The 12,457-nt window shown below is 39.9% G+C and overlaps 1 protein-coding gene and 1 long non-coding RNA gene across 52 annotated transcripts in view; one reads left to right on the top strand and one right to left on the bottom strand.

Moving 5' to 3' along the window:
- LOC128420692 (uncharacterized) overlaps nt 1–2,259 on the top strand; it is a 102,940-nt gene extending 100,681 nt beyond the window's left edge. For both annotated transcript variants that reach the window (XR_008332084.1, XR_008332083.1), the window contains 2 exons: nt 951–1,091; nt 2,151–2,259. This is a non-coding gene — a long non-coding RNA (uncharacterized LOC128420692). The remainder of the gene's footprint in view (nt 1–950; nt 1,092–2,150) is intronic.
- SORBS2 (sorbin and SH3 domain containing 2) overlaps nt 1–12,457 on the bottom strand; it is a 184,386-nt gene that overhangs the window by 59,469 nt on the left and 112,460 nt on the right. For 31 of the 50 annotated variants that reach the window (XM_053402421.1, XM_053402427.1, XM_053402433.1 and 28 more), the window contains 3 exons: nt 4,985–5,473; nt 2,129–2,270; nt 937–1,112 (listed from right to left, as the gene is read on the bottom strand). In XM_053402421.1, coding sequence (XP_053258396.1) covers nt 937–1,112; nt 2,129–2,270; nt 4,985–5,473 — 807 coding nt within the window. Of the gene's footprint in view, nt 1–128; nt 349–936; nt 1,113–2,128; nt 2,271–4,984; nt 5,474–12,457 lie in introns of those variants that run through there. The other 19 variants (XM_053402444.1, XM_053402448.1, XM_053402453.1 and 16 more) reach the window with 6 other exon arrangements.

Genomic DNA, 12,457 nt, shown 5'->3' with positions numbered 1-12,457 from the left:
CACCCCACCCCACCCTGTTCCCCTCTCCACTGAATCTGTTCCTGGCAACGCCACATCCCCGTATGTTGGTCTTGGCCGGCAAAGTATACCCACAGCTGCTATATCCTTGCACCTCCCAAAGAGTTCACCTGCAAGGGCTCTGCTGCCTTCATCCTGGCTCCTAGGCGTTTCATTCAGCCAGTGCAGCAGCAGCAGCAGCAAGAACTCCTTCAGACCGGCAAACAGTTCCTTCCCTACAAGAGCTGCAGCTGCTACTGCTGCCGCCTGGACCGGCCAGAAGGGGATGCCGGGGCAGCAGCGTGGAAAGAATGCTTCAGCATAGCTAAAAACAAAACACTTCAGTGTGGCATCCTGAAAGCACTCAAGCACTAACTAGTGGCAAGCTGTCAAAGCTGACCCAAAAGCTTTTTCCACCCGCTCAGCACAGGAGAGCTAGTTCTGCACTGGGCTTCCTGGTGATAATGGTTAAATAAATGATTGCCTGGTGTGTGTGTGTGTGTGCATTAATTCATTCATCTTATAGCTGTTAACTCATGAATACAAGGAAGGATTAGGCATGCAAGGACATCTTGATAAAACTTACAAAATGCACCAAACTTTAGGAAACTTTTCAAAGGCAAAATAAACAAAAGAAGGAAAGGTGGAGCAAAGGAAAGGAAAGGAAAACAAAACACAGAGAAAGCGGCAGATCTTCTGACAACTTTACAATGAAAAGTAAAAAAAAGTCAAGGCTCTCCAATTATACACCACCAGCTTCCCCCTTTCCCCACCACTCACAGAATTATAATCATGAGTCCCCTGATTATGCACATTCTATTACACATTATATAAGCCTAGAAGAATGTGAAAAAGCCATTACCAACAATCAATTCATTGTACGACGTGTTCATGCACTCACACACACACAGCCCCACTCACTCACTCAATATTTCCTACCGTTCTAATTGCAGTTGGGATTCCTGATTCATCGACTGGGCCAATCCCGGCATAATGTGGTGCTTTAATGACTGTGACTTTCTTCTCTTCTTCCGAAGTTCTGCAGATTGGTATTGTGCTGGTGGTACTGCTGCCGCCAACAGAATGAGCATGCTGTGAGTATGTCTCTGCAGATTCTACAAAGATAATGTTAACACAGCGCTGTATAACCATTTAATTAACATGCTTCATCTCCGTTATCAGACTAGGCACTTTCAATGTGGCAAACTGACACAGAATTAGGAAGATGTTTCATGATACTAGATATTGGATGAATTGGAGTTGGGCCTCTGTGCTCAGGGGGACTCAAACTCCGTAGCACACCACATGCTCTGTTTCTTTCTAGAAGGTTCCAGCTATGTAGTGCCTAGTTATTTTTTTAGAATCTTTAGAAACAAATTACTTTTTGACCCGCCTCATTTCACCCTTTCCATTTCCCTGCTATTTTATAAGGTGCAAACATTTATTTCTGCTATATTAAGAGTTCAATTATTGGGAACTTATTGTTCAGATGATAACAAGAAGCAGCACCTATATCTTTGCAGTGTCCTTCACATGCCCCCATAAAATGCCCTGGGATGAGAATGATTCTGGGTAATTTAGGGGTTAAGAAAATGGTGGCTGGGTGCCACTGGCACCAACTCCAGGGGGTCCTGGGTGCCTGCAAACTTTTCACTGTGGGTGCCTGCCCTGCGGCACTGACTGGGCCAGGGTCTCGCCCTCCGTTGCAGGGCTTCTGTCGGGGCCTGCTGTGGGCGTGGACATGCACACGCTCTGCCGCCGCTGCGAAAGCACAGAAGCGGCACCAGAAGGCAGCTGTGGCACACAGCTTCACGTTGCGGCACACAGTGCTAAGCTCCCACAGTCTGGGGCCCAAGTCGGCACCTCTGCTGCCAGCAATATAAAGCTATGATGCTTCTACTGCTGCTGCCAGCAATATAAAAGCAACACATACACACACATCCCTGCCACCATAGCTTAAGAAAATGTTTTTATGTTGCACACATTATCCCCTGCAGAAATCAGAGAAATATCCTTCAGATTCATGGCTTACAAAGGGAGCAGTGTCATTCAGAGGGACATTTCATTATTCAGTGTACAGCATTTATTTTTTTTAAATAAATGTATGTTATTTGTTTATATGGTAACTCACCCATTGTTCTGCTCTGTTGCAGGAGAACCAGGCTTGAATTGAGTGAGACTGGTGGGGAATATCCTGAAGGGGAAAAAGGCCTTTGAAAGTGGCTCATGGGACTGGTTGCTGAACTAGAGTTCCCATTCACTGTTATCTGAGCCTGAGAGGTAGAAAAGAAACAAAGCAAAAATCACATCCCAGTAAATTAATCGTAGAACTGTCCAAATCCTACCATCCATGTACAAAAGGTGAAGAATTAATTGCTATCCCTATAGCAAAGATCCAGCTGTCAGATTCTTAGCTATAACAGTCCGTGTTCAGGATTATGTTCCCTATGCAACCCTGTTCTATTCCCCCTACAAAAAACAGCATGCTGGAATTATGGGAAGGCATCAAGAAAGTCCTAGGTCAAAGCAGTACAAAATGAAAGAGACAGTAAAACTTGTACTTCCAATTTTCTCTTGAAGGCAATTTTCTCTTCCATTTCCAAGTGCTTAAATCTTATTGCCATTCACTTGAAGACAAAGAAAAAAGATGCCAGCAAGAAGAGCTGAAATCTCCTTCAAATATTGTGGCCAGAATCTGGATGCAAACTAGATGTGATGGTCAAGTTTAACCCACAGCATGTTCTAAAAATATAATACATGGCCAAAGTTATCCATTGTTATGTGGTTAACATTCTAGGCAATGAATTTTGTCACACCTTACCTTTTTTTGGGGGGGGGGGAATAAGTCACTGCCAATATTGAGGCATGCTTTGATTTATTAAGATCACACAGCTGCTGTTTTCAAACCACTTAACATGCTGCTTTATAAAATCAGAATAATGAGTAGCACTGAAGCTTTTTTTCAGTGCATGTCTACTCAGAAATCATTGGGGTTTGGCTCATGTGTAAGTGTGTGTGGGATTGCAGCTTTAGAAACCAATGGCTACAGATGAAGAAACCTTACTTTGTGTGATGCACCAACTTGCTTTTCCTTAGCACTTCTGGTTGACTTGTAACCTTACGTATAGCAAGGAGGTAACATGCCTGAAGTCATGCAAGCTTTCTAACCTTGTACCCATTTACTTGGATTAAAATCCCACTGAATTCAAGCATTCTGGTTAAGTATACCAAAGATTTCATTTACATTTGTCATGTTAACCCTTACGGCATGATACTAGATTATAACGGCTTTTCATTCAGAAAAGTCTTTTAGAATCTACTGTTTTATTATCTTGTAATACAGTGACCTATAAAATATTAGGCATATTCCAGCTTGTTTTAAGAGTGTGACCTGTATCTATAGGATGCTGCATTTGAAATTAACTAAGCAAGTTGCTGATTTTAACTGATGTATGTATATATCACATGTATTAGACTTTTGAGTTATACATAAGGACATGTGTATTTAAACAGTTGGAGGGAAGTGACTTAAGAATAAAGAAAATGCATTCCTGGAAAAGAAAAGAAACAATACATTTTGTAGCAAGTGAATGTCAGAATATCCATAGTTTTATTCCTGGAAGACAAGAATGCTTAAGAGGGGAAATGTTAGTTGGAGAAAAAGTGAAAATCAGAAGCAAACTCATGCAGTCAGTGATCACTGCTAATGGAAGATAATGTTGGGTTAAGTGCTGTACTAATCACACACCTTAAAATCCATTTTTGAGGCATACATCATAGTGGTCACTCAGTAGTTTCTGACAGGTTTGTAGTTGTACTAACATTCTGTTTGAGCATTCTATCTGCATGTGCATTTATCTAACATCTTAAGATAGTTCTGCCTACATTTCAAATGTCACTTCCTTTTTAGCACAGTGAGACTGAAGAATAACCATTACAAGATTCGTTCAGGGCTTAATTTGAGCAAGAGTTTTCCAGAGTAAATCCCCAAAGAGTCTGTTGCACTGCCAATGCTTGGCACTGGAACATAAGGAGCAGAGATAAATGAGACAGCATCTTCAAGAATGTGCAAAGTACTTTTCCCTCGCTACTATGAGCTGCTTTGACTGTGGCACTGTTCCAACATGAACTGTGTGTGTCTTGTGTTTCCTGTTTCATTGCACCACCATTACAACCAAAAGACAACTTCTACAATTCTCACACTTCGGTGGGATCCATGCTCCCCGATAGGCTGCCTGTGCATTTCTTAGGTAGGAAAGATCCAAATGGGGTGAGAGGATGTTGTGGAGAAACAAGGAACACAGGTGACTTGTGCTTCTTGTTCACCACACCTCCATGCACAAACCTACCTGTCTCCACAACCTGCCTCTAAATTGATGGATCAGAACTTCTAGACAGAAGGTTAAAATTAAAACAGGTATTGTAAAAAATACTATTATACCTCAGCCTTAACTACGAATACTTTAATTATCAGTAATGTTACAATTTTAAAAAAATTAAAATAATACTGTCATGTATTTTTTTAAAATCCAGAATAAAACAATAATTATTAAACACAATATAATTAAAAAGCAGTGCAGCAGATAAAATAATGTTCAGCTTTTTTAAGGCCTGGGAAAATGAGGATAATAAATATTTATCTAAGACCTGATACTTCCCTGGGGAAGAGTATTCCAAACACTATTTTTTATGTCGCGAGCGATTCAGGAGCACATCAGGTTTCTGACTAATTATCCAAGGAAGCTACCATCACATCTATCACAGGAAGCATCACTCCCCCAGAGTATTGCGATTATTGACCAGCAAATTTAGATTGCCTTTACATGTAGCGAGTTTGAAATTTTCTCGTTAAGGAAAGTTATAGAACCCGAGTGGGCCATTTCCAGCATGCTCATCGAGTAAAAGGGACAAGAACAAGGATTATCTCTTTTCCACTTTGATAGCCTTGTTGAACAAAATGGGAGGAGGAAAGAGGAAGGATAATTACATGAGCTCTGGCAGCAGTGGTGGTTAAGGTGGTGGCATCTGACACAGCAGACATCTGGCTCAAGGTTGGGGAAGGTGTTTCAGAACAGTCAGTAGTATCATAGTTACAGCTCTGGAGATCATCTAGAATGGCAGTGGAGGACTCACTCACCGGGCGAGAGGAGTACTCACTCATGGCTGAGTCGGTCATAACAGAGGCCATTTCAGTCCTGTGGATAGTACTGTCAGGAGCTAGGAAAGGGTATGCGTATGAAAAACGTGAAAGGGCCAGGGTTCTATACAAGCGTGACGGCCAAAAATCATCCCGTGTTGGCAAAATAAATGATGTTACGGGGTGGGTGCCACTGTCGGGTGAGAGAGAGGGTCTGTTAATCGATACCAATGAAGGAGGTGGTGAAGGAGGCAGTGGCGAAGCTTCTGCTGAAGTTTGTCTGTGTGTCTGTGAAGCATTTACCTCCATCACATTGGCAGTTACTTTCTGGTTTCCAAGCTGAGTTTTGAGAAACAAAAGAACAAATAAACATATTACTAAATTTATTTATTTTTTTACTCTTTTCCTTACCCTTTTGTTGTATACAAGAGTTCTCAGAAATCAAAAAACCCCACACACCATGTGTTTTCTAGCAGTCTTAGGAAGTACACAGTCAAATAGATTAGGAAATAAACAAACTCTGTATTACAAAAGAAAACACAGTAAGTGAATTTGTCAAGTATTAATGGGAAGCAATGCCAGAAACTACAGTGTGTTGGAGTAAGCCTGATGTTCATTTCCAAGATTTTAATTGTTTGACGTTTAATTCAAATAGTGTTCCGCCTGTTTATCTGCCACAAACCTTAAAAGGTTTTTCTTCCCATATACAAAATTGGAATTGCCCTTTGGGCCAATAATTGTAAGCTTAATTCTCAGCCATATCACTATTTCCATAGTAGTAACAAAAATGTCTCATTTTAGGACTAGGCAGCTGACCTTCTCAGCCAATGGTAAAACGTATCACAATATTAGCCACTTTCACACACTATGCATAGGAAGGGGGCTCTACACAATGAAGTTAAAGCAGGACTGAATCCTGGTTATGCCCCATTTCATAAGTATCCCTGCCCACCTGCCCAAATATCCATGCACCATGTGCAACAAACCCATTTTATGCCAGAGTGACTTTTTCCAATAAGGGAAGTGATAGAGAAATGCACTTGAAAGCGTGGGGTAACATTTGCTTAAGGCAACAATATCTAGCCTCCCTAAAAACAAAAACAAATCAGAAAGCATAGCTAGCCAACATTGTCTGTTTTCCCTATAAACAAATTGGGATCAACACTCAGTAGCACTCAATAAACCAGTCATCTGAATTGACCTAAAACCTGGACCTCAGTACACTTTAACAGGAAGTTCTCTTGTACAAAGTAAGTTTTTGTAAAACTTTTTTTTACAATTAAAAGAAATCACAACTTCAAATTTGCAAATGTCTGTGCTGCAGGTTGAACCTTTTTTTTTAAAAAAAAAACCCTGTAAAGTCTAGAATTCACAAGTCAGCAGACTGATGACCCTGAGCTAATTGACTAAAAATGAGGAAAATATTCTTTTTAAGAATGAAGGCAAAATAATGGTTCTTAAATAGCACAGATAGTCCTAGAAAACAAAAAGAGCGAGTGGGGTTGGGAAGTGAAGCTACCATGGAAAATGCTCACTAGGTAAAAACCCAAGACTGATGTAATCACCATTGCTACTCAAAAGGTACACTGAAAGTTAATATACAACCTTGAAGGCAGCTGGGTAGACAACTCAGAGGAAACTTGATGTTCCTAAGCAGTTAATGTAGCAAACTATTTTAGAAATAAATAAGTAAGTATGTATGTATGTATGTAACTTCCAGGTCTAATTTATAAAATCTGTAACAGTGTCAACAGGAACATAATGGGAGGGGTGTTTCCAGCTTCCCCACTATAAGAAGCTTCTGCAGGGAAGGGACTGAAGAACATCATGGGAATGGTGTTTCTTGGATTAAGGTGAAACTGTTATTTATTTTTTCTTTTGGATGCTGCATGTTGTTTAAGTAATCTTGTTCTATTTATAGCTCTGAATTTCTTTGGGTACATTATGATAGTTGCTATCGTTTTGCTATGCTATTACGAAACAGTTTTTGTAGTGTTTGGGATGTATCCCTGTTTACTTTGTTGTAAACCACTTTGAGCATGGTTTTTGTGTGTGTGTGTGTGAAAAAGCAGCATACAAATAAAATGAATGAGTGAATGAACAGTGAGCATGATCTAAAGCCATGTTTCCTCTATGAAGTGAAATTTACTTTTCAAGCTGAGAAATTGTCCACTGAATATGCAGTTGAGAGAACAACAGGGATTTATTTGCACATTCAATTGTGAGTATGATGCCCGGGAACCTAGAGCAATGTATATGGAAGTCATGGCTTTCCGGATAGCACACTCTCAAATTAGAAATATCTTACAATGGAAACAGGTAAATGTGAAGTTGACAAATATTGAGGGTTTGCAGGGGACAGTAGTGGGGATGAGAGGGGGAAACAGTTCTGTTCCGCAAGCAGAGCAGTAGTATTGGATACAACATATAAACTTAGGTTTCTTCATACTTCCTTTTCTTTTAATGTACTATAGGCAGGGTGGCAAGCCTATCAGTGATAAAATAATATGATTAAAACCATATCATTGCACTCCCACGGCCAAGGACCCATGACTGGAAGCTGCAATTGGTGGAAGACAACTGGTCCAACACACTGGCCTCAGGCAAGGCAAGACTGGTTTTGCCCCAATCTTCCTTTCTAGATATTCATTGCTCAGACTTTGACCTGACCTTGACCTGCTGCTGATCCTTCCCAGAAAGGTCTTGCACGCCTTATTATAGGCTGTTTCCTACCATCACTTGTTTAAACTTCTTCTGCATGCACCTGAATTCCACAGGAAGTATATATACACTGTCTGTGTATTGATTTGTAATCATTCTCCAATAAAAAATATTAAGTCTGATAAGAAGTGTTCCCTCACATGCTACATTTTTTAGAAAAGTAGTTGTAAAGCACCACAAGAACTTATCTGTTGTAAAAATTCCTTCTCAATTCCTCATAACATGGTGAAAACCGATACCCTACAGCTCTTTAACGTTGTTTTCTAGGATATAGGGAACGAGGGGCATATTCATAAAGAATTATCACCATGTAAGTATGGAAGATAAAAGTCACTTTGCTGTGATTTTTCCATGTCAAAAAAACAAGATGTTCATGAGACCACTATTTGTGAAATGGAAATTCCCCCCCAAAAAACTTGAATCCAAACACGTTGTGACTACTCTTAGATTTTTGGACCATGGCCTTGGATAAGCACAGTGTGCATATTACAAAACTCTGCACCGAGATATATTTCCCAGATTGCTTATATAGGCAATTAACATTAAGTATGTAGATACAGGTATATTATAAGCACTGTGGACAATTTCAGATTTTAATAAGAGGTTTGTGAATGGGTGCATGATAATGACACCAAATTGCTGGCCTTGCTTCAAAGGAACAAGACACGATTAAGATTCTAAGATGAAAAAAGTGAACTGATTGTTGTTAATTAACACATAAGAAAAGATAGCACACAAAACTCAGATTTTAACACACACACACACAAACACACACACTTGGGTAAAAATACCTCTTGCTTTAATTGTTAAGAGGGTCATGCTCAACATTTTAAAATTTGGTTGCTTAAAGTTAGGTGTAAAAGTTTTTCCAATTTTCAGTCTTCATGGAACTAGTCTAGTTTTATGAACACTTGTATTCCTTTGGGTCCCTTGTTAATGTCTGTAAACTTCTGATAATACAAAAGAACAGCACCAACAGCTGCATGAAAATATGCTGTGTTTTGAAAAATCAAGCCCCCCTTTTCGTTTTTAAAAATCTTCAATCTTCTGCACTTTCCCAAGCACAACCTCTTTTGCACATGTAGGACAATCATCCATGATCTAGTAATTGGTAACATAAAATTTCACAATATTCTTTAACTATTCTTTTGTTAGAATGTTTACATCTTAATGCTAATACGAACCTACTTGGCTCATCTTTCCAATACATTGCACTACAATATTGGTGGCTATGGTGAGCTCTTCCTACACAGTGTGAAGATTATGTGTATTTTCCACCCTCCCACAGATGGGAAAGGGATCTAGTTTCCAAAATACATAAATTCAAATCCAGGCATCTTGTGTCAAAACAGCAATACATGTTTTACAATCTAAAAGAAACAACACTTGTCTCAACTGCACACCTCTTCATGCAAGTATACTGCAGCATCTGCACTAGTGGTTTCCCTTAAACATAAGCACACCTTAAATTCTTGTGGATAGATACAATGGCACTCTAACATATGCATATTCACCAGGAATCTTCATGCTGTTCACACACTTCTTAGTGCAGCAGTAAGCACACATTCTTAGTGCAGGAATGACTACACAGGGCCCTTTCCACATGCTTTCTCACCTTTGTCTGGGCACTCACCTAGAACCATGAACATACTTGTCATTAGGATTCAGTTTACATGTCCTATAACTTCTCTCAAAACTGGAAGTTTGAAATACATTTTGCTTTTGACTGAGACGTATACAACAGGTCTTATAGGCCTTTTCCTATAAGGAAACTAATTCAATTCCGTATTTTTCTTCTACTGACACTTCAAACTTTCTGTAAAGTGTCTAACCTCGTTGCTGAAATAAACCCACATTTCCCTATCCAATTATTGCATACCTACTCATAACACCTGCAAACATTTCTGTGCCTGAGGCAGTACAGAAAATGGCAACCCACTCCCAGTCAGGGTGCACTATATTCAAGACTAGTCAGATCAGAAAGACAGGAATTGCCACAGTACCTCACATTTTCAGTAACAATACAATAATAAATGAAAGTAACAAATTGCTTCCCTTTCATGACACCCCAAACCAGCTGCCCTGGGCAGATGTTTCACTCTTCCTAACAGTAGGACTGGCCCTGACTGCCATTACAATAACTGTGACCCAAACCAATATGTAAAAATTCCAGGTACCTGGTAGATGTTACGATCTGCATGCCAATGAGAGCTTTAAATAGGATACCTAAGGTTTAATTGTGGCAAAGTAAATGATTGGACGGATGAACCTGACAGACTCATTTTATTTTACTGATATGGAATTCACTAGTAATTTCTCCTATGAGCTCCCCACCAAAATAAGTGAGAGCTTTACTAAAAATTCCTTAGTGGATTTTGCCCTTAATGTACTACTAAAACCATATTTTTTATCAGAAATTGCAAGGTGCCTTTATTTCATGAAGACGTGATATATATATGATATGCATTTCCTGAATGCTTTGGCCCAGTGTTGAAAATACCAACTCAGCTTTCTACCAAAAAGACGGATTCATACTAAAAGTGGAAGAAATAAATGTGAGTGGCTCATACCACTTCCATAAAGTAAGCCTGCAGTGAAATCCAAAGGCCATCCACCACATAATAAAAGCAGGAAAGCAAAAAAGCCCCTTCCCCCAGTCACAAGTGCTTCTTTCCTGGTTTCCTGGAGAAACGTAAGCTGGGCCTTGGTTTATGTTTTACCAAGAGATTGCCAAAATAAATGTTTTTACAAAAGCTGGTAACATTTGGAGGCTACTAAAAGTAGCTCCTTACTGGAATGCAAGTCTCTAGGCGATTCAAGTAATAACATCCCCGCTTGCTTTTTCAATTGTGTGGGCCCCCCAATGTGCCATTTTTACTCATTCCAGTTTCTCAGAGCAGAGGCAGAATGGCAAAGAATGCTCAGCTCTGTCTGCTGCCCAAACTAATCACCCTCTTGCTCATTTAAAAGCCCCTCTGCAGATTGGCACATATGCTTTGCTTGCCTCCATCTTCCATCTTGGCTGGGGTCCAAACTGTCCTATGGGATTTGGAGTTTATTTTTGAAACTGAAGTCAGCTTCAAAAGTTGTTTCCCATGTTGAGCCAGGTCTCCCCCCACCCTTGGGCAAATGCCAGTTTTATGCTCCCCGCACCATGGCACACAAAACTAGTTGGGACCATTTTGGATCCTGGGCTTTCAACATTTTGATTCTAGGGGTTCAGGACACGAACATCATGACAACCAAACTATCCGCTTTTATTCTGATTAATAAAAGTAACACCTGTACTAATATTAATACAGTTGTAACAATTGTTTAGCTTTCCCATAGCTCTGTCTGTATAATGATTTATGGTAACTCACTTTTAAAATATATAAATAAAACAGTTCTATAGCAACCTTGATCAGATCAGATTCTAGGGTGCTGTACAGCATTTGCAGATCCTGATTCAATTATATTATGAATCCTCATATCAGCTCTGAGGCAGTTGCACTTCTTGGCTCAAACATTAAATAGCACCCTCTCCATATCATCACAATCGAGCACTGGCATCTGGCAAGTCATTAGACCAGAAAGAAACAACAACACCACACTGTTACTCCTCCTCCTCTGACGTGTCACTCATCAGAGGATTTTATCCTTTTGGAATTGGACTCTTTATGAAATACTTTTCTGTTAGCCATACCGTTCCATTGCTTGCATTTAGTATACCAAAGAGTGCCGTCAAAAATAATAAAAATTGCTGAAGACATCAGAACGGTTGACCTTGTTCAGTGATCCTGTTTCTAATGAGGCATATCTTATGGGTGACTGGGGTGTGTGTGCAGGGGCAGAGATAACCCCTCTGATTAACATAGGGGTGCTTTTTTCAAACTTGTATTTTAAACAGCAGAGCCTCTAAGGAGCATGGCGATCAGAGCAGCTTGTGTGAAGTGTGAACACACTCACTCAAGATGTAATTAATGCCAATATCCCTAGCAATTCAAGCGCCTACATAAATTAACAGCTCAGTCTTCTGCCTTTGTTGTGGAAGCCTTGTAATCTGTGCACCACTAAGTGCTGGATTTAGATGCATCTTGTACAGCCACTTTTATGTAATTAAAGAAGAATTTCATCTGTAAAGAACGACCACAGAATTCTCACCATGGCAAAACAAGCACAACAGCTGGAATCCAGGTAGATTGGCACACATACTTTTGTTTGAAGGGTTTCCTGATTTATTTATTTTTTGTTGAGCCCCTTGGACTTAATGGAATGCTATGCTGGTGTGTTTCCTAACCTTTGGAGACAGGTTTTTTTTTGGGGGGGGTAGGTCTGTAAGGAGGAAGGCAGGGGTAAGTGGGGAGAAAAGCCATGCACACATAGAAGAGAAAACATGCCCCTCTGGATCCCAGGCACTTCCTTTTAGGATTTCAATATCTCCAAGCAATGTCATTCAGGTGTCACTCAGACTGCCTTCCCTACAAAACTGAATTTTGCAATACCTAAGACACAGGCAATAAGATGCACACTTAACAGGTACCTAAACATCACTTGTTCCTTCCCTCTCTCCATGTACTAAGGCAGGCCATAAACATCTTTCAAAACCAATAAAAAATAAAC

This window comes from Podarcis raffonei, chromosome 9 (genome assembly GCF_027172205.1).
Source record: "Podarcis raffonei isolate rPodRaf1 chromosome 9, rPodRaf1.pri, whole genome shotgun sequence".
In the NCBI taxonomy this organism is placed as follows: Eukaryota; Metazoa; Chordata; class Lepidosauria; order Squamata; family Lacertidae; genus Podarcis; species Podarcis raffonei.
Note: the sequence above shows the minus strand (reverse complement) of the source record. Positions and strands in the feature narration are given on the sequence as shown.